A 22,235-nucleotide genomic window follows, 5' to 3' on the forward strand; every position below is an offset into this window, starting at 1 on the left:
CATGGAAATCTTCCATGCTGTAGATGTTTGCCTTGATGTGATTTGTTGGTTGGGTTTTTTTGTCGTTGATTTATTTTTTTTTAAAGATTCATTTAATATAAATTTTATTTTATTTTTTTTATATTCTCCAAACCTTTTTTTCTGTGCTATTGCTACACTGACAGAGTGTAATAGTCCAAAGAAAAGCTATAACAAATGTTCCAGTTGTCAAACTTCTAATAGACAATACCTCAGCTTTAACAGGTATTGAGAATGGGTTTGGATTTTTTCTTCTGGAAGAACAAGATAATGTGTAAAGATGTTTATCGTGTGTTGAACACCAATCCCCTTTCTTTTCTCTTGCAGCTTTTGGATTGGAGCAGGAGGATAAGAATCGCCAGCAAATTGAAAAGCACGAAGCTGCAAGATGTCGGGCCGAAGTGGGAAGAAGAAAATGTCCAAACTCTCACGCTCAAGCAGGGCAGGTGTTATTTTCCCTGTGGGGAGGATGATGCGGTATTTAAAGAAAGGAACTTACAAGTACCGGATAGGTGTTGGAGCACCAGTTTACATGGCAGCCGTCATAGAGTACCTAGCAGGTAAACCAAGAACCTGATCCTGGAAGTGCTGATCACACACAGAAGCCAGGGATATCTGTGAGATGTGATATGAACGTGTTCAGCACCTCTGAAAATCAGGCTGTGCACGTGCAGGATTTGTTGAAATTTGCTTAAAATGCTAAGGACATTAATTTGCTTCTTGAAGAGGCTGAGGATTAGAATTTTCTCCTTTAGAGGAACCATGCTTGGTTGCTGAAAGTACTCTTTTTTTATTGCTTTGCAGATTGAGGAGTCACATCTAGGTAGTTTCTGTCCAAGAGCAAACTGATATGAATTAGACTCGTGATATACCTGGATGTAAATAACAGGAGAAAAAAAAGCAAGCCCACCTTGTACATTTATTGTGCTTTTTAAGTGAACTGCTGGCTGCATTTCTCCTTGCAAAACAGCGTCAAAGTGTTATGAAATATGGAGGCTTTTCATTGTAGTTTAAAAATCCCTTTGGCTGGCTTAAGTGTGTAAAGAAACTGTGTCAGGCTTTAAATCTTCCCACATAGCCTGAGTTTTCTTTTCCCTTCCTTTCTGAAATTGACCTCAGGAGGAAGGGGCAAGTGTCACATGGTGATACAATATACTGCTATATAGTCTGACGTATTGCAATATTTCAGAGTGTCCTACGATCATATCTGCTAGGTTTCTTATGGAATTGTGGAAAATAGAACCCTAGCAAATTTCTACAGTGCCTGGTGCAGAGAGGATTCTAGCTGGGTGTTACAGATCAAGACTGAGGTGCATCAGAGAGCCTGTGAGGAGTCACAAGCCCAGATGGAATTGAGTGAGTTACGTTTCAGAAGCGTGATTTATTGCTGGAGTGGCATGGAAGAAGCTTGTGTGGAGCCTGGTTGTTCATGTAACAGCATGCCAGTCTTTCTGCAAATGCTGCTCTGCTTTTTACGCGTGACAGCCTGTTCTCACTACTAGACAATAAAAGCACTATTTTCTTTCAAAAGTGTGGAAAAATCTGAAGTAGTGATAATTTCACTGTTAATAAATTGAACTTGTGATGGTGCTTAATAGCACGTTACAGAAACTCCCACATTGGTGCTGATTAATTGCAGGATGAGAATGTTTTTTTTTCCTGAGGCTACTTTTAGAGTTGGAGTGAACAAGTATGGCTTATGTGGAAGAAATGGAAATGTTTAAGTTGCACTTATGTTCACCCCCGGCTCCTTCAAGAGAAGTTCAGAAAATGAGCTGGTTTTAAAATAAAACAAAACACCACTGAAAAGCAGAATCAGAATCCAAGATGGTGAGCATCTCTCCCACTCCTTTGATTTGATTTGATTTTTTTTTATTGTGTAAGAACAAACATGTTTGTATTAAGATAATTTCATCATAGAAAAAGAGCAGTTCTCTAAGGTCTTTCACTTCAGTAAGAACTTCTGTATACTCATTTGCACAATTCACTTTCATACATTAAAAGTGAAGTCTTGTGACTGCAGAAATCCTTCTTGGTGGAGCTGATGCACTTGTGCTGTGCCAGGGACTTGCACAGCTTGTTTAGTTGTCTGCAACATGGAGTGTTATTCAACAGGGTTGCTTCAGGAACTGCAGGGAGTTAGGGGGAAGGTGGAGATGAAGGGTTCAGAGCTCTCATACCTCCTCTGCTTTACCACAGTGATTTTCAGCCTTGTTGATAGGCTTCTGTATGTTTTCTAGTGAAGGGTCCGGCTTATTCAGGCATGTCATGAATATGAATTTCTCTATAGTGAGGTGTTCTTGCTTTTCTATCACCAATTGCAAATCGCTTAGAAGTCAACTACAAACCTCTGGGTGTCTGGGTATTGCAAGATGAAAACCATATTACATGGGATTTGGAAATTGCACTTTCATATCACTTCTGTATAATTGAATAACACGTTGCATAGTGACTCTGCTGACCTTCAGTCTGAAGAGTAGTGCTTTTTTCTTTTCCCACTCTGCAGGGATCCGTAGCATTCAAAGGAGTTTCTAGGATAAACATTTGGAGATGCTTGTTCTGAGCTGTGGCAGTTATTACAAGGTGCAGTAATAAATTGTCAACAGCACATCTGTTACATGCAGTACTTTGGTAATGCAGACTGAGTTATGGTCAACTTTCTATAACATCCAGCGCAGCACTATTTAACTATTATCTGAGCTAGAGCAGTGTATATCTTGGCTCTGCTTCTGGCTAGTAAGTACAGCTTAATTTAAATAATTTCTAAAGGCAGATTATGTGTGGGCCTACACTTTGTTTTAGAAAAAAAGAATGTGTAGTCAACCAGGCAAGAAGATTGCTAGATGTGTAGGCTGGAGACCTACACAAATTGTAAGAGAATATTATTTTAAGCTGCTTGATTTGGCAGAGAAAGAACCCCCCCTCACCCCAACGCTATATATATAGTAATAGAATGGAGTGATGTTTCTGAGCAAAAACACCTATTGCCTGTGGATAGTGGTCTTTTCAAACTGAAGTTCCTGTGCTTCATCCAGAGTTTTGTTTGAAAAGACTACAGAGATGGATAGGTCAGTTAAAAAACAGCGTTGCAACGTCTAATCCTGCTGCTCTAGTTGTTCCTAATACCTATGTGTGAACAGAGTTTTTGGTTTTTGGAAACCTTTAGAAACAAAGTATGGTTTTTCCAAGGCTGTTGTCTAACAGAGTTTATGTATCAAGTTGGTAGCATTTCTTAGTGTTATCTGATACTTTCTATTACAAATTCCAGTTTTCTGTCGTGCACTTGCAGCTTTGAAATGGTGGCTACTCAGGCTGAAAACCTTCATACAGGGGAACTGCTTCAGGCTAAATCTGTGAGTGTAGGAGTAAGGGAGTCTGGTTCTTAAACTGTTTCACAGAAGCAAGTTTAATCGGGATTTTTTGTTAAGTTAAAAGTTTTATGAGAACTTCTCTAAATGCCTGAGTGCTTCCCTACGTCTGAGCAGAGACTTGATGCTTTATGAAGGGGAAGGGTGGTCTCTGACGTCTCAGAGAAATCTACTCTTTTTGGCCAAGCTGTAACTTGGAAAAATCACCAGTTGCTCATGCTCAGCACAGACTTCTTTAATTTTAACAGCTATAATCTCAAAGACTTGGTCCTCACTGAGCATGCTCCAGCCTCTCTCAGCTCCCAGTGCTGCCCAGACTGCCCTATGCATTGTCCCCTCAGAACAATGCAGTATGCCTTGATCTCTCAGCTCTGACGTGTGACAGGACTGCACATGGGCCACTCCATTCAGTGGCTGAGCTCGCTTCAGTCTGTGACTGCAGGTACTTAGAAGGACTTTCCCTCTCACTGCTGTCGCCAGCTGCTCCTGGTCACAGCACTGAGAGCAAGGAGTGGGCTTTCTGTGGTCTCAGTGGTACCAGGCAGCGCAAAGAGAAAGCTCTCCGATGAGAAGGCGGAACCAACAAAAGCCACACAGAGAGGGATTGCAAGAGGTCAGGGACTGGAGCTGAGGCAAGGAGTCCCTAAATGAAGGAATGGCTAATCCTACTCACTGGCTGTGAGGTGGGAAGGGCAGGCTGGAATTAACTGGATAAACAGACTGCGAGACTGGGAACAGGTTTCACATTAGTCAGAGAACAAGACTGAGAACAGATTGTAACATTCTGGAGAGCTGATGGTTATGGGAGAACACTGACATTAAAGGCAGAACCAGGGATGGATCTGTCTTGTGGGAGGAGCTGAACTGAGGACCAGTGTGGAAGTAAATGGTGAGAGGTTTCCAAAAATCCTGCCAGGAAGCTGGAGAGTACATTGGAAAAATAGGACATAGGCCAAGGATTGGATGGAGGGAGTGCTGTTGCTGGAGAACCTAGAAAGGAAGATTGAGCCTTAGTGTTACTGTGACACAGAAGAGTAAACAGAAGAAACAGTGACTGTCCAGGAAGGGCAACTGAGATGGAAATCTCAGGTGTGGATTGCCAAGGAAAGGAGAATGAGCTATGGAGCTGGGAAAGCAAGTCATGGCTGGGCTAGGGGCAGGGTGGATGTGGCTGGAAGCGTCAAACAGGACCTGAATTGCCTGACTGCCTTTATTCAGGGCCTAGCATGGACCAGCGATTCTCTTGTGAGTGATCAGCCATTCACGTGGTCTCTTGTTGGCTTATGTTTGTGTTGCCCTGTAGCACTAAGCCTCTTGACCAGCATAATCTGGATGGTGCACATACATCTTGAACATCCTTATTCTCAGTCACCACATGTTCAAGCTGCCTTTTGGCTTTGGTATGTGTTCTGTGTTGCCAGACACTAGATCCCCATTTTTTTCCTGTTGTATGCAAGATTGATTGTGGCTGCACCCCACAGCCATTATCAAAGCCAAATCTGCGCTTTGGCTCATTAACCTCATTGTTAAAATGCCAGCAATCACCGCAAGGTGTCTTGAGAAGAGGTACTTTTTACCTCGACTGATTAGCTAATGTGAAGTTCTCACCAGTGATCTAAAGCTTTTTTTAATAATCTCTCTGTGGTGTTTGGCAGTTTTTTATCTTAGGCTTGAAAATCACATTGCAAAACCGCAGCTGAATTCCTATCCAAAAAGTTATGTTTACTGGAGCAATGTTTGGCTCCACTGGCTTCAGAGTTAAAACTCCATGAAAAATGGGTGTCGGTCCCCTTGGATTTACGGACTTTATGACAGATGCATGCCAGACTATGCTCTTGGTGTGTATGAGGCTGTCTACCTACAGTCATCATCACCTACATCAAACATTAACTGCATGTGTTCCATAATGCACCTTCCCAAAATATAGGCAAAGAATTACAGATGCTTTTTGCTTAGGAAGACGACGACATGTGAATGGTGTGCTGGTTAGAGGACCTCACAGAAGATGTTAGTGGAATCCATCTTCTCTAAATTAGGGCAAAACACAATCACAGCAGATACTTCCTCCTTCAGAGCATATCAGCTGGCATCCTCTTGTGTCCGTTGAACTCATCTGCTGTCAAGAGACAAATCAAGCAGATACTTTTCCACTTGTAAATGGAGGACCAAGGACTTCATCATCTGACACACCTTTGCAGAGCAAAGGTATTACTGGGTAGATTTGTACGTGGTAGCTTAACAGTAACTGTCAAAACTTATCCTAAAGGGGAAGTGGAAAACAAGATAAACCTGTCTGAAATCTTTCCAATTCTGCTATCAGTAGTTCATGTATATCTTTCTTATCAGTCCTGCTGAGCACTTAACAAAAACAGGCTGAGCTTAGCTGAACAAATCACTTCGGCCTGACTTAGGATGCTTTTAGTTCCCAGGTATTCCAAATGTGTTGGTCCATCAGCTAAAGAAACCTCTTTTTCCTCTGTCACAGATGTAATCCCATTCAGGTCATAGCTTGGCTGCTGCTTGTATCAATTGGAAGACAGTTATGTTCTTCCCAGATGCTTACGGAGCAGGAGGCAAGGCTCTTTTAAATAGACTGGGTGTAGGGCAGTGGACAGATCTGGGCAGTGCTCTTGTCAATGTTCAATGGCTATCTGAGGCCAAGGGAAACTGGAGTGCATAAATGAGTTAGTTCGCTTGTAGCTATCTGTGCTGAAGATGTCTGAATTTGAAGTTATACTTCCAGTGTGGAGGCATCTTTGTAGATTTTGAATCTTGAAGAAAGCAAGGTTATTTCAGAATTCACTTTAATTCTTAATGCCTTCTGCTGAGAGCACATAAAGTAAAGCCAGCTTATGTCTGAGAATATCAAGATGCCTGGTTTCAAGAGAGCTTGTTCTAGTATAGGACTTTATTATAGGACCTATATTCTCAGACTAGTCTTCAGAGAGTTTAGGTAACCTCAGCTGTCAAGATGTTTCTACTTGAAATACAAAGTAGTTTCTTGAGGGATCTGTTATTATCAGTCGAGGATGTGACAACTGAAGCCTCCAGATACGATGTTGCGTTTTGCAAGTGTCATTTTGTATTCATAAGACTATGAGTCCCTGGCTCCAGGATTAGAAAAATATGCATATAAACAATTGTTAGAAGAAGGTAAGGCAATTATTTACCTATGTAAATAACTGGCATCGTTTGTTAAGTTATATACATACTTCACAGTCTGCCATACATCATCTCTGCCTTGGATTCCCTTCTTTCCGGTGTCCTTTAGTAGATGGCTGGCATTTGAGTGTTCTGCGTTTTTTGCTCTTAACATTAGGCAGAGGACACTTGAGTGCACCATCAGGATGCTGCTGGCCAAAGGACCCAGAACCTGGGGGAGTGGGGTGAGCACACAGGTAGCAGGATGTGCCTGTTATTGGCACGTCTGAAAGAACTTCAGTTACCATGCAGGTAAGTATGGTTTGTTGTTTGGTTTTTTGGTTTTGGTTCTTTTTTTCCTGATGCAATCTTCTTCTGCTGTAAGCACACATCTGCAAAACCTCCTGGAGAAGTCTGGGTCTCTTCTTTTTCCTTGCTTTATGCTGGTCTGCACGATGGATGGCAATCTGTTCCTTCTGTCTGCTGCTGCGTTAGCTCCACTGGTACAGGTCTGGGAGTTGGGTCTGAAACTCCACACACGTGAAGATAGCTGAATTATGCAGGATCTCTTTTCACTCTCCTCCTTTAGAGTGCAAGTTAGACACTCCAAAATTAGGAAATGCCAGAGCCAGATTTGCTGCTCTAACTTTTAACGTAGCCCCAGTATGTATCTGTGGTGTGATACTCCTTCTGGTTGTCTGATTGCACACTGCTTTTTCCTCATGGCAGTGACTAGTTATGGCAACCATGCTTCTAGTATTTCCAAAGATTTAAGTGCTTGTCTTCACAACTTTGATAATGTTTCTTGAAAGTTTCGCGTGAATAATTGTGAAAGTTTTCAACAGACACTGGCTGTTTCTTAAACAGTTTGCTGTGAATACAGACATAATTTTAAACAATGGCTTTTACATCTCCAACATTCAGTTAGATATGTATGCTCTATAGGACTGAAAGCTGGATGACAAGTATGCACTTTTGTTATTCTGAGTGAAATTGAAAGCTTGTCTTTTTCTCATGAACTGAGAGCCAAACCTCTTGTTGAAATCCTTTGGATTTTAGCCAGAGAGCATCATGTAGATTTCCACTAGATTTTTCATGAAAATTCTTTTTATAATAGTTACAGTTCTTTATTTAGTTGGTTAAAAAGGAGTAAGATATCATTAATAAGATACTGATGGGCTGTAACTTTCTTATTCCTGTTATAGACAAACGTAAATACAAATCCAAAAAACTAGAAGACAGGCATGCTGGATACTTTTTAAAAAAACAAGGTGTGAATATGATTATTATGATTATTTGGAGTAAAACATTCCCTTCTCCTTCCTTCTTAGTGTTTCAGTAGAGTTCTTACATGAGAAGTAACTGCTGAGTAGGGGCCAAACTGAATGAATTTTAATGAATTTTACAGATTGCTACAGTTAAAATAAACTCAGAAATTTGTGTCTATGTTTCCTCTATAACAACTAGAAAAGGCTCAGTGACTTCAGTCACAGTATAAATGTTATCGCAAATTTAGAGAAGCTACTTTTGAAGTGACCTCCTGTTCCTGGAGATGTAGAAGGAACTTTCTACCAGTAGTTCATGCATTGAAGCTCTTATGTTGTCTCTGCTTGCATCTAAGTCAAACTTTTCATATCTTGTTCTGAAATTAAGCTTCTTACAGATTTTCAATGCCCTCTAATGCAGAATTGCAGCATTGCCTGGCTAGTTTGTTGACTTTCACAGTATTTCTTTAAATGCACCTCAGTCTTCATCTTACCTGGTCCTAAGACTCCTTGCTGTTTTGTCAGAACTGTCTGTACTAGGTTTGGAGTTTCATTGCATGCTTTACTGTTCTGTTGTTACAGGGTTACTGCTGCCGATGTACATGTTTTTGTAGGGTGTTCTGGTTTTTTGAAAGAGAATTCTGACTTGGGACTTGTAAAAGAAGTTGTGTGAACCAAGCTTAGCATATTTTCTGCTAGCTATCCTTTAGGGAATTAGGAAGGGCAAATGATTTTACGTACATTTACAAATATATTGAGTGTGGTTTGGTTTCTGCCTTTCTGTAGCAAGGACCATTTAAATTGGGAAACGTCCCTGAAAAGGTAAACGTATATTAAGATGTAATGTAAAATGCATATACAGGGTGTACATAAGGTGCATTTTTGTTCCTTATTTTTATCTCAATGTGTTTACAGCTGAAATTCTAGAATTAGCGGGAAATGCAGCGCGAGACAACAAGAAAGGAAGAATTGCCCCCAGACACATCCTCCTGGCAGTTGCAAATGATGAGGAATTGAATCAGGTACCTGTTTACATTTAAATGTGAGAGTGACATGCATGAATGAAGCTGCTACCACGGAAGGTTAGAAACCGTTTAGTCTGACACTTGAATAAGAACGCAATTATTAGACAAGATTGTGCCCACTTGATTAAAAGCAAACAAAAAAGAAGATTCTGAGATATCTCATCTTGAATCCTCTGGATATAAATTTTGCTGCTTTTGTAGCCTGTGAGTCCTGTTGAAGTGGGTAAACTTGATGTGTAATTTTTTTCCTCAGTGAAATACACTTAAAGAAGATGTGCCATATGAAACACCTTTTCCCAAAAGCTGTAGAACTCTGTGTTTCCTATTATACTGACTGTGAGGCCCATATTGGGTAGGGATCTGGCTCACTCTCTGCTATTGCTGCCTGAAGGACTGCCTCCCTCTCTGTATGGCCAGGTCCCATTAGCACCCAGACACAGTTTGAAGTGCTCTGACTCCGAGGATCACTTGTGGGATCACTTTTGCTAAACTTGATGAGTGAGAAGAGAGATCTTGGCGTGGGCTTTGAATTGCAGCATTCAGGGGTGCCAGAAAGGTTCAGTCAGCATCAGAGGGTCTCTTCTTGATTGGCCCCATGTGAAGATGTATGACATTATTCACACTTTAAATATTCCTACACTTAATTGGAATGCTTTAAATAATGAAAATGAAGTCATCTAGCTCTGTTTCCAGTCAAGGTGACTGAAAAGTCAAAACAGAGGCCAGGAGAGAGGGAAAAGCATGCTAACACTACCAGCCCGTTCCCTGCACTGTGGCACTGGTCACTGGTCTGTGAACTGGGGACTAGATTTAGTGCTGCCCATTAGAAATTTGCCAGACTTTGTCCTCCATGTAATATCACAGCCCATTCCTGTTGTTCACCTCTGCAAAGCAGGTTCTTGGAGCTCATACTTGCTTTCACTGAGTCTGTTTCCCTGCCAAAGGGATCTACAACCAGCTCTTCTCTGAGCAGGGCTGTGGTGCAATCATTTTTTAAAATAGCCTGCAGGTGCTTATCATCTCCTCTTACCCTCATTCACTGCTTTTGAGTCACCAAGGACAGGTTTGCTGGAAGACCAGCACTGAAAGAAAGAAGAGTATTGGAGTTCTCTGGGGTGTGCTGACTGACCTCAGCATCACCTGACAGGTTTCTTGTTATTGTGGATTTTCTCCCTAATCATTTGATTTATTGTTTTTTTTCATGATAAAGGGATGAAATGCAAGTGCTTTAGGAGGTGTGAGCTCTGCTTACATATGTGTAATGTAGTCAGCAAAAATAGGTTGAGTGCAGACTAAGAGAATCTGTAATGCTCCTTTACTCTGCTTCTCCTTGCAGTTGCTAAAAGGTGTAACTATTGCGAGTGGAGGTGTCCTGCCCAGAATTCAGCCAGAACTTCTAGCCAAGAAACGGGGTGCCAAAGGCAAATCTGAGACCATCCTTTCCCCTGCTCCTGAGAAGAAGGGAAGGAAATCCATGGTGAACAAAAAGAGTGGGAAGAAGGCAAAGTCTACCAAGGCCCGAACACCCAAAAAGGTAAGAATGAGGCAGATACAGGGATTCCAGAGGTGTGGTGGAGGGAGCGGATCAAAGCCAACTAAGATTATTAGGAGGAATGAACCAGTGCTTCTGCATTGTTTGTCTGTAACAACTGGAAATGGGAAGTAGGAGTTAATAATAGACACACCATGATTTTTTTTCTCTAAACTTTAGACATAAAGGCAAACACAGGATTTATTTAATGCATTTTCATAGCAAAAGCTTTTAAAGCTCTGAGGGAAACTTGTCAGATTTGGATATCACCTTTTGCAATACTTTCTTGATAACTTTGTAGAATCTCTTTATCTCCACGCTAACTATGTAGCAGTGAACTTTGGCTTTTGAAATAAAAGAAGCTGTATTTAAAACATTTTCTGCTTGAGAGATGTCGTGCCTTCAGCTTTGTACAGTTACAAGGTTGCTGCCAAAGATTTTTTGCTGTCCAGGGAACTTGTCCTGACATGGTATGTGTCATTTTGACAAGCTTTTTGTTTCATGTGTTCTTAAATGTGCTGTTTGTTCTTAAGAGACTTGTAAGAAGAATAAATGAATTGAAACTTGGCCACTGCAGCTTCTGTTATGGTTAACCATCCTCTGTCACCATCCAAAATGGTTTTATTTTGGTAAAGCAGTAACCCAGATCAGTGCTCTTGGTTTGTCATTCCAGCGCGTGCATCTTAAAACACTGCTAAATGTTTGATTGGGCAGGATTAAACAATATTAAAAACAAAACAAAAAAAGCTTTGTGTTAACTTGTGTAAAACACATCTTTCTGGAGGCCTCTAAGCTTTAATACATTTCCATAGCTGAGAATATGCAGAAACAACTTTAAAAAAGAAAACAGAGTTGCTTAGTAGGATGCTTAATAAGATGCCTCTGAGCATTGACGTCGGCTACCACCTTACTTTGAACTGCGCACATGCAGAATTTGTTAGGAAGAGTTAGCTTCTTGACATACCTTAAAGCAAATATTGAGAGATGTGAGGAGATGCTCCTGCAGCCCCTGGTAGGAACAGGTTTGCTGCTCCAGGGGCTAAGTTGCATGAAGGAGTGTCCCCCACAAAGGGAATTTTGCATTCAAACCTCAACTATTAGTTATTTCATGTTGTTGTTATGACTGTTTGTATGGAGGTGTGATGGCTCACTCCTGTCAGTATGGAGTCAGATTTGGGTTTATTAGCTGAGACTTACAGTTTTTTTTTCAGATCATAAAGTTGTTTTTTCCTTCAGGTTTGTTTTCAAGAATGTTTGACTGGGTTACTAAGTTACTAAGTTTGATTTAGTATCAGCTCTGCTCTGTTAGCAGCAAAAATAAACTAGCACCCCACTCCCCATAAATACAACCTTAATTGTTAGTAAAACTACAGATGGATGTGGGTGGCCTGACTCTTAATGTGACTACAAACGTATGTAATGCCTCAGATGAACCACTGATGTTTTAGCATTATATAAACAGTGAAGACCTCTGTTTTTACATAATCTTTGGAGATTAAAAGGCTATGAGTAATATATTGATCCAAGAAGATGAGATTTATAGTACCTGATGAAATCTATCCACTTATATTAATGTTAATTTTTTTTCCTCTGAGTGTTCTTGCTTTTTTCTCCCTCCAAATAGAACAAGCAAAAAGACAACGAAAAAGAAGGAGCTTCAAATTCAACATCTGAAGATGGACCTGGGGATGGATTCACTATCTTGTCCTCCAAGAGCCTCGTGCCAGGACAAAAGGTAATACCAAGTTATAACAGTTTGAGATAGAGCAGTGGAGCCTAGCAGAAATGGAAGGATGCTTTTGATCTAACACCAGTAAAAAATCTTTACATTCTCCCTTAGCTCTCCCAGATTTAAAGCCAAAACTCACTCAAGTCATGTGCAGGGCAAAATATAGTCTGCAGATAAAAGATTTCGAAGAATAATGCAGGTCAGCCTCCCTTCTGTATAGAGAACCATGCTGATTAATTTCTTGGCCTAAGCTGTATTAGAGTTTTGTTCAGTTTGGACTTAGCTGCGTTGTGCTTGGCATACTGCCAAACCAGGTTTAACCTTCTAGGCCAATTATTATGTATAAAAGAGTATTTCTCGGCCAGATCCCAGGATCACCCAGAACTTCCACATGTTGATTTGTGCCAGAAGCCTTGGTGCTCCATCTGAAAGTGGGCTGTGGGGCACTGCTCTCGCACTGTTTGAGCTGACGACCTCACCAGAGCTGCAGGGCATGCCTACCTCTCCAACTCAGCACAGACTGTTACACCATGCTGGCCAGAATTACAAATCTGTCCCACCAGAATACCCACATGTCCTTGCTGTCCAGCTAACTGTCTGTCCCTCTTTTTTTCCCCTGAACTGACCGAGAGGGAGGGCTTTTACCTTCCTTAACTTTTGGACACCCTGAATGAAGCTGGAGTTTTTCTTGCAGATTTAACTATGGAAATACAGTCAAGATGATGATGATGATGATTATTACTACCTATAGTAAAGTCATCTGGAAGAAGTGTTCTTCCTGAAACTGCTTCTGTGAGCCCCCAGTACTGATGGTGTACCCTGTTGTATGAAGCAGTGCTTAAGAGTTCAATTTGCCTGATCCCATCTTTTGCTAAAGCAGGGGCCTAGAATGAGCCAGACACATACTAGATCCCAAAGGCTGCTGAAAGCAGTAATCTGGCTAGGTAGATGAAACTTGAATCTCTATTAAAGTTCAGTCATGTCCTAAGTTCCTTCAGAATCTGTGCAGCTTCTCACTTTCTTCTCTAAAATGGGCAGTGCTTATTGTTCTGGTTAGGACTTAAATATTTCAGTGCATCTTGGAAGAAGTGAGGTGTGCTGGGCACATGTGCAGCAGCTGTAAAGTCTTTTAAATTATTTTTAGGGTTTTTGTCCTCTATTGTTGCTCAAAGGGATGAGGCTGTGAAATCTGGGGAGCAGCCTTTTTTGAGAACCTTAAAACATCAGGTTTGGGTCAGTTCCTGTATCTAATTGTGTGGGTGGGTAAAGTATTCCCTATTTTATTTATGTCAGGAACTGAAAGGGTAGTTAACTACTTGAGTTGTGAAGCTTTTGTAGATCAGGATATCGTGTTCAGTCTTTCCTCTCAGCCCTTACAGTAGTTTACTGAGGGCAAGTGTTTCTACAGGAAAAAAGCTGTCTAATTTTAGTATTTTTCTCTTTAAACAAAAGCATTTCCAAAGTCAAACTTTTCTCTCCAAAGCTGATGCTAAAGCATGAATTTTCTAGCAGTAACTTCCTCTGGAGCAAGCTCCCAAGCTGTGGACATATCACAAAATAATCAGAGTGGTACAGAAACTAATTAAAGGCTAAAAATCAGAATCACACTTATTGACCACAATTAAACTCCTGATCTCTGAAAGACTGAATCCAGCCTTCTTTCATCCTAGTGTTTTGGTATGAAAAAGATTTTGCACTTGGATTAATTTTTTTTTTCCTACTTCTTACTATTTTACAGCTTTCTCTGACACAGAGTGACATCAGCCATATTGGCTCCATGAAAGTAGAAGGCATTGTTCACCCTACAACTGCTGAAATAGACCTTAAAGAGGAAATAGGTGAGGCTCTGCTACATGCAGAAAAAACAGATCAAGAGTTGAAACAGTAGCTGGTCTACTAGCTGCCTGCTGAGATCTCATCCTGTTTCATCTGAATCTTCCCCAGGCCTTAAAATATCACTTACAACACTTCTGAAAATCAGGCTGGATCTGACTAGGTATAACAGGCTAATCACTAATTTATCTTTTTTTTAATGATGCCTTACAACAGTCAAAACACAGATGATTCCTTGAAGCACATGAGCAACAAAGGTATAGATAGTCATTATTGCTGTCTTTATTGGATTATTTTTACATTTGCCTCTGAAAATTCTGTGACAAAAAGATATATTAATAACACCTCTAATTATGCTTTTCATTGTAGGATTTTGCATACTTTAGAAATACTAATTTATAAAGCTCTGTGAAATAAGGGAATATTACTGCTGCTGGTGTACAAGTATGGAAATTGAAGCATGGGGGAGTTTGAAAAAGATATTCAGTCGGTTGCACAGAGGGGCACAGAATCTAGTATCAGGCTTTTGGATCATTCCATGGACCTTCACTGGCATCTCAGCTGTGTTTGTTTCAGAAAGTAATAGGGTTTGTGTGTTGAGTTGATTTTGGAGGCTGAAAATCTGAGTCCTGAAAAGCCCACTCTTCACGATTTTAGGCAGAAGTCAGAGTAAGATAGCATTCTTACAGATAATTATATTTAAGTAATTTCCAGTAATAACATACAGGGGTTTTCAAAACCAGTGAAAAATAAACTTTAACTGCAGCTAGATAGAGTGGTAAATACAAGTTATCGGCTGGTGCTGAGGGAGGGAAGCGGGATGATATGTATACAATGTTCTTTTTCTAATATAGAGTTGTTTTTCACGCTGATACTTTGAAGCCAAGGCCTTTTGCTCTGTGTCCTTGCAGGCAAGGCATTGGAAAAGGCTGGAGGCAAAGAGTTTTTAGAAACAGTGAAGGAGCTTCGCAAATCTCAAGGACCTTTGGAAGTTGCTGAAGGTAAAAAGGATACTGTGCTCTCTTTTGGAAACAGCCCATTTTGTATGTTCTTTTCTCTGGACATTCTGATTTGTTCTGGATTATATACATGTCTTTGTTTATGTGATGGGAATGTTTCTGTTTCTTCTTCAAAGCTGTTGCTTAAAGGGGAGGGGGAAAAGGAAGAATAGGATAGCTGTGTGCTGTGCACGTTCTGTCTTTGGGCTTCTAGGTGCCACCTTAACTTACAGCAGGCTGATTAATTTATCTTAGGCAATTTCTGTCTAACGGAGTCCAAAAATTAAGGAAAACTTGTGCTGTCCCCTGTGTGCTATCTTTGCTGTTCTGTTTGTACTGCATTCCTTAGTGAGAATCATAAACACCTCTCAGTCTAATATTTAGGGTATAAGAACAGTCGTATTTTATAAACTACTCTGCTTTATGCATTTTTGGTGAACCATGTAATCCAAACCATTACCTTACTTTGAACACAAACAAAGGTGTGATACAATCTTTAGAACTGGCATGCTTTTTGGAAGAGCAATTGCTGCTCTTCTCCCAGGCACTACAGCTACACTGTAGAAATACAAATTATAGAAGAGCTCCCTTCAGATGTTTAATACATCTTTAGTGGTGCACAGTTTGGAGTTTGAGACTGTCTTCCTCTGTCAACAAACTAAACCAATTCATAGGGTTTGAAGGTGGCTGAAGGGTGGATGGAGAGAAGTTACAAAATATCTTCAAATGTCTTATTTGGTTCAGCATCTCAAAACTCAAGAAACTAAATGCTTTAAATAATCTAGTTTTGGCAAATTCCTAAATGAATAGCCTAGTTTTATAATCTCAAATGACAGGGAAATTTTTGTACAGGCTATTTTGCCTCGCTTGTGCATTGAATCAAAAATACATGCCGTAACATCAAAGTAAACTACTTTCCTGTCAACATCTCTACCTAACTAGAAAATAGACTCCTTTTATGCTGTTAAGGCAGTCCCAGGAAAGAACATCATCTCAGCTTAACAGAAAGGAAAATGTATGCTCTGAAGCATTGTGTTGTGTTGCTATGTCTGAAATTGCTCCTTCTACCGGTCTTGAAACAAGCGATAGTAAATGATTGTTAATCACTGGAGGTCTGCTGCAAACACGTGAGCTCCAGCCTACTGAGCTTGAATTCAAGCACTGCTCACAGGATACCCGTCTTGTTTTCAGTCAGTTTGCTCCCTATGGCTAAGGGCCTGACATTTCTCTTCTGGTTGAAATTCAAGTGGCACAGTAAAACATGAGACAGAATTCCTCTGTGATGGTGGACAACTGAATAAATCCAAGTTTTTCATCCCTGGGCATTACTTGGAACAAAAGCAAACTGATGCTGTGCTGTGGACACTGCAGGTCATGCAGAAATACGACGCTTTCTGAAAAATTAATCTGAGATTCCCAGTTGGTCATAACTGGTGGAGACAGTCAACAAGCATCTTTGATTTTTCTTCTTGTTGACTGAAATTACCCAGCTGTGGAGTGGGTCTGAATATTACTCCCTAATATTCTGGAGCTGTAATGATGATGCAGGGTATTTGTGCAAAGCATTCAGATAAGGCTGTGACAGCACTGCAGAAATGCTTATTGGGGGATTAATGGTACTGTGTTCAGTGCAAGGTTTTGATACTTTGCAGAAAACAAATCCAGAGGCCATGCTGAATGAGAAAGCTATGAAATATTATCGAGTAACTATGTGTTAACCAAATGATCCTTGTGCTATTTGGTCTCCAAAGAAATATGAATTGATCACAAAAGTAATGATAAGACAGTCAGATTATGATTGCAAGTGAGCCATTGTGGCATATTTTAGTTCCTAATGTATTTCTTTGGAGAGGTAATGTAATTAAGAAAGTATGTTGGATTGAGAGGTCATTGCAGGGTGGTTTCTATTCAAAACTAAATTATATATTTTCGTTTGTGTTAGCTGCACTTACTCAGTCTAGCGGCCTAGCAGCAAAGTTTGTCATCCACTGTCACATCCCACAGTGGGGCTCAGAGAAGTGCGAAGAGCAGCTTGAAGAGACTGTAAAGAACTGCTTAACAGCTGCAGAAGATAAGAAGTTGAAGTCCGTGGCTTTCCCCCCGTTTCCCAGTGGCAGGTATGACTCTTTCTGGTAGGAGAATTCTGAATCAGGTACCAATGGTATAATTGGCTGTCAGACAGCTGCTGCTGTGATAAAGGTGCCCTCTGGTCTGTGGCATGAAAGAGGCTGACTCTGCCTCCAAAGAAGGCATCTGACACCGTACTTCTCCAGATTAAAGGAGACCTTGAGCCTTTACATAGAGAAATTAGCTAACCCACAGGAGAACTGAGAGGACTTGCTGTGTTTTCTGTTGCTAAGCAGTATTTTTCATTCTACTATGGACCTGCAGCACCTTAGTTTTTATGTCCCTTTGTTTTACTGTGGTGAATCTTATTAAAACTGGATTCATACTTATACCAGCATAGTACTGGAGGCAAGTAACACTGACAAAACTTGAGCCAGGTAAATGTGAGGTGTTCACTTAAATAACCCTGAGAATATATATTAAACAGACCAGTCACATAAAATGTTTTCTTTCAAAAGAAAATCAATGTTTCTAAATTACAATTCTGCTTTAAAAAGAGAACTATGAAACCAACTGTGAAACCACACATTTCTTTCTCAATGAGTAGCAAATAAAATGTGCTTGACTAAGAAATCCAAAGTATTTATGTTTTTCCTTTTTTTTTTTTCTAACCCAACAGTTTGTTAATCTTACTTGGACTCTGATCACAAGAAGCCTTACACAAGCCCTGCTAACTGCAGAAGTTGTTTTTTCATGTTGGACTTCACACACTTATTTTTCATTAGAAATAGAAGTACTGATGTTGTTAGTAATGCCCGAAGAGTAGAGTGCAAAGTACAGTCCGGTTATGTTGGCCAGGTAGTGAATAAAATTAAATTGTGTTTTGATCAGTGAAATCACCACACATCACTGAATACACAGGAGATGTATTTTGTACATGCTGTTTTTACACAGATACTTTTCAAGACAAAATAATATTTTTATAGGTCAGGACAAAAGAATAAATAGAGGGGCAGTGCAATTTTTAATTGTTTTTCTTCCTTTATACATGGATATTTTGTTTATATTCAGTCAAAGCAAAACGTGATAAATTTTTACCACTCTTTATTATTGAAGTTCAGCTTTCAAAACTGAACTCTAGTTTTTAATGCCAATAGAATTAGTCTCTGTAGACTACATGTCTACTATGAGCATTATCTTACAATAATCCAGTCTTAGAATCATGGTTTTGGTTGGAAAAGACCTTTAAGTTTCTCAAGTCCAACCATTGAACCAGCCCTAAGTCCACCACTAGACCATGTCCCTAAGCATGACATCTACTCGTCTTTTAAACACCTCCAGGGATGGTGACTCTACCACTTCCCTGGGCAGCCTGTTCCAGTGCTTGACAACCCTTTCAGTAAAGGAACTTCTCCTAATATCCAACCTAAACCTCCCCTGGCACAGCTTGAGGCCATTACCCCTTGTCCTTCCACTAGCTATGAGGGAGAAGAGACAGACCCCCACCTTGCTACACCCTCCTTTCAGATAGTTATAGAGAGCAATAAGGTCTCCCATCAGTCTCCTCCAGACTATGAACAACCCCTGCTCCCTCAGCCGCTCCTCGTAAGACTTGGGCTCTAAACCCTTATTCCGCTTTGTTGCTCTTCTCTGGACGTGCTCCAGCATCTCAATCTCCTTTTTGTAGTGAGGGGCCCAAAACTGAACACAGTGTTCGAGATGTGGCCTCACCAGTGCCGAGTACAGGGAAAGGATCTTGAGGCATTAGTCAGAGTGCAGATCCTTCTGGTGCTTGGTTCCTTTTCACTCTCTGTTGCTCTGAAAATTACTCCTGCTAACAGAAAGTAAGAGTAAGTCTTACCAGGTGCTGCTGGTTTACCTTATATTTATCAAAGGACCTTGAAGTTGTCTGAAAAAAGGCAGTTTTTCAAATAGGGCTTAGGGATTTCCTGTCATTTTATTCCACCTACATGTCTGCACAAGAAATGCTGATTTTGTTAGGTAGATCAGGAATTATGCTGTATTGGTTCTGTGAATTTTCAACTTTCCTCTGGCCCATCTTAGTGACTGTTTACAGTAACTGGTGTAATGTAGGAATAGGTGGGATATCTCAATTGTGCCAGAGCTTTTCACCTCTATTATTTTGTCATGGAAAAAGTAGAGAAATGCAATTGAGGTGAAATTACTTGTGTTGTGAAACAGATACAAATTAACCGAAAAACATTTCCAAAACGTTCTTATTGATAGCTTGCTGCCAGAGAGACGTGTTAGCTGGGCTGCTGCAGATGCTGTCCAGGGACTAAAAGTAGGAAAACCTGTTTGCTAGTAATCATTTGGATTACAGTGAATATGGATACAGCAGTTGTTGATTACTGGTTTTCAAGCTCTTTTTTGGATGGCTTTTAATATAAATATGAAATCACTAACATGAAATTGAGTAAGGAGAAGTGAGCAGTACTGAACTTAAAAAAGGAAAAAAACCCAAATGCACATCACAGTGCTATCAGAGATGGGGAAAAAGAAAAAAGACTGCAAAGGCAGCTCTGGATGCTAGTAATAGAAATACCGTAATTTTTCAAGTGTAAGTGTAAGGCACTGGGGTGGCTTGTCTGTGTATTCTTATGTAGCGCCATCACTGAAGATCTTTAAGCATAGGTTAGAGAAACTTTTTTTCAGAAGCAGGTAAGTTTTATGAGTAATCCTGCCTCAGAGGAAGGGCAAGGGCTAGGTAGTGCTGGCCATTTTTTTTTTCCTTACATGGATCTATCATGCCACAGAATCTAAATAGGAGGCATTAAACTCAAGAGCAGGCAGCAGAGTTATGCCCAAAGACCCATCTGAAATCTCAGCTGGGTCTTAGCTCACCTTTGAACAATTCAGTATGTCCCAGTAAGATGTGAGCCAAACTCTCTTAGGTATGTGGCTTCCTACGTGCTCATGTAGCGAGCACTACATCTGCACCCTTCAGTATTGTGCAGAGTGAGCAGAACTATTGCAAGCATTGTCAGGCAGTGGAGAAACTCCAGCAGGAACTGCAGGAGAGAGTGTCTTTCCCTCCAGATGTCAGTGGCAGAGACACACATCTATCGCTTCAGGAAGGGTTGCTTTCTAGGTCGAGGAATCTGTTTATGTTAGACACGTAGAACAATGTGGAGACCTTCCTAAGCGTGAGCATACTACAGGGCAGAGTATTTCATTAGATAGGCATCAAATTCAAACTGTAGAACAGTTCTTGAAATTATGTCCAGTTTTATAGCAGCCATAGTTTTATATAAACAGAGTTGCAAAGCAGCTGACCTTCATAGTAACTGTGCTTTTTGCTATGTGCTCTCAACCAGTCCCTTGTAGTGTGGAGATGAGGGCGAAGGAACAGCCTGCCAAGCATGACATGGAAAAGTTTAATTCTAAGGGAGAGTGTGGAAAAACTTTGTGTGGTTATAAAAAGTAAAAGCGAATGAAAACAGCAAATTTGGCAGCAAGGGAACTAATACAACAGCAGATGAATATTGCTATTAAACCTTAGGGTTTGCTTCTGGGGTTTACACGTTGCAAAACTGCAGCTGACACTGTCTTAACAGCAGCCTGTAGTTGGTACAGCTATGGCTTGGTCCTTTCAGCACCACGTGTGCATAATGCTTGCACAGGTGGCTGACACTCACTTGTTCTGTTTTCTTCCCCTACTACATAGAAACTGCTTCCCAAAACAGACGGCAGCCCAGGTGACTCTAAGAGCTATTTCCACCCATTTTGATGGCACCAACTCTTCTTCCTTGAAGAACATTTACTTTCTGCTCTTCGACAGTGAAAGTATTGGCATCTATGTGCAAGAAATGGCCAAGCTAGACACTAAGTAGCAACGGCACCCAAATGAAACTTTATTTTTCAACAAACTTGAGTAGCATTAAAAGCATTAGAGGTGGGTTTTATTTTTTCAATGTGATGAGGAGGGGGAGTGGTAGTAGTGTGATGTGTTGTGACTTGATGAAGAGCTGTGACTAGAGATGAGAGGGGTTTAGTCTGATTTCTTTATGCTATCAGCATCCTCTAGCCATTTATATCACCTTAAGCAATTGAGTTACCATCTCTTTTCAGGAGTTTGTTTAGTGTCCCTTGTTTCTTTAGTTTAGAAGTTTTTAAAGAGTAACTTCATTTTAGATTTGTAGTGATGAATTTTCCACACACATACACACACACACACTTTAAAGAAAGCTCTTAAAAATGTTCTGCTCTCTTTTCCCCTCCCTGGAGGGCAGATGGTAAACTTCTGCCCTGAGCCCACAGAGAGGGGAAAAGGATTTTAGAAGTGATGCATGAGGAGCTTCTGTTTTGCTTTTAACTCACAATAACCTCTGTAATTACTGAGAATATTTCATGGTGATTTTGTTTGTTTTATAAGAAAAAAAGAAAAAGATGTGTCGAGTGTGGTCATTGTTATAAACCTTAATTTTGCTCTGGGAATTTCTTACCTTAAAAAAGAAAAAAGGAAAAAAAAAAGCAGCAGCTGTAATTAAGTGCTTGCTGTGTCACACTTAGCACACAACTACCCAGCTCTTCTGGCTGAAGTATAGTGCTATGATGAATTAAAGCTGCTGTGGAGATGTTGGCACAAAGCTGCATTATATTCTGTTGAGTTCCAGGATTACCATAGCCTTTTCAAAGCTTTAGGCAGGCTTTCCCCGGGCAGTGCTGTGAGCCGTTCTTCCTGCATGCTGCAGAGCAGATTCCAGATCTGGGAGAGGCAGGTACTTTTTATAAGAACAAGAGCAGAGGAAGTCAGGGAAAAAAAACACATAACAAACAAACCACAGAGATCTGGAAAACCACAGTGTTTATTGTTACAAACCAAGATAAAACAAGTATCTTCCTCAGAGCTATCTGAACAGGAAAGTAAAAGAAACATTCCTTCCCTGGTTTTTATAATGAGAACTTCCATGCACTTCATTTGGAAAGTGCCTCCATTCACTTTACAGCAAGTCAGGACACCCCTGTAATGCAGCACGCTGACGGGTGGCTTTAAGAGGTGCTGCAGGGGACAGTATCAGTCTGTCCAAGCAATGAAAGTGCACCCTTGCCCCTCTCCCAGGTGCTGTATTCCTTGCTGGTTTGTTACTGACCCCCACTTAAGAAGGCATTGTCTGTCCCATCGTCTTCCAGCTCTTGGAGATAAACAGGTCCCGGCTCTTAGCAATGGTCACCAAGAGACGTCCCACGTAGTAACCGTTTACTTGGCCTACGCCATCATTCCTGCCCATTGAAAGCA

General features: G+C 40.6%; 2 protein-coding genes across 3 annotated transcripts in view; one reads left to right on the forward strand and one right to left on the reverse strand.

Moving 5' to 3' along the window:
• The first annotated feature begins 342 nt into the window (after positions 1–342).
• LOC104538178 (core histone macro-H2A.2) lies at positions 343–21,384 on the forward strand. 2 transcript variants are annotated; one of them, XM_010181285.1, is made up of 8 exons: positions 343–578; positions 8,708–8,814; positions 10,154–10,351; positions 11,973–12,083; positions 13,816–13,915; positions 14,822–14,911; positions 16,851–17,025; positions 20,664–21,384. In XM_010181285.1, exons 1-8 carry the CDS (start codon positions 407–409, stop codon positions 20,827–20,829), a joined length of 1,119 nt encoding a protein of 372 aa, XP_010179587.1. In that variant the 5' UTR covers positions 343–406; the 3' UTR covers positions 20,830–21,384. The 2 variants fall into 2 exon arrangements, with proteins under 2 accessions (XP_010179587.1, XP_010179588.1); XM_010181286.1 differs by having other exon boundaries at positions 11,979–12,083.
• A 711-nt stretch (positions 21,385–22,095) lies between these two features.
• AIFM2 (apoptosis-inducing factor, mitochondrion-associated, 2) overlaps positions 22,096–22,235 on the reverse strand; it is a 5,871-nt gene continuing 5,731 nt past the window's right edge. The window contains exon 9 of the mRNA XM_010181287.1: positions 22,096–22,235. Within this exon, the coding sequence (XP_010179589.1) occupies positions 22,096–22,235 (140 nt within the window).

This window comes from Mesitornis unicolor, unplaced genomic scaffold, assembly GCF_000695765.1.
Source record: "Mesitornis unicolor isolate BGI_N332 unplaced genomic scaffold, ASM69576v1 scaffold4213, whole genome shotgun sequence".
Classification (NCBI taxonomy): Eukaryota; Metazoa; Chordata; class Aves; order Mesitornithiformes; family Mesitornithidae; genus Mesitornis; species Mesitornis unicolor.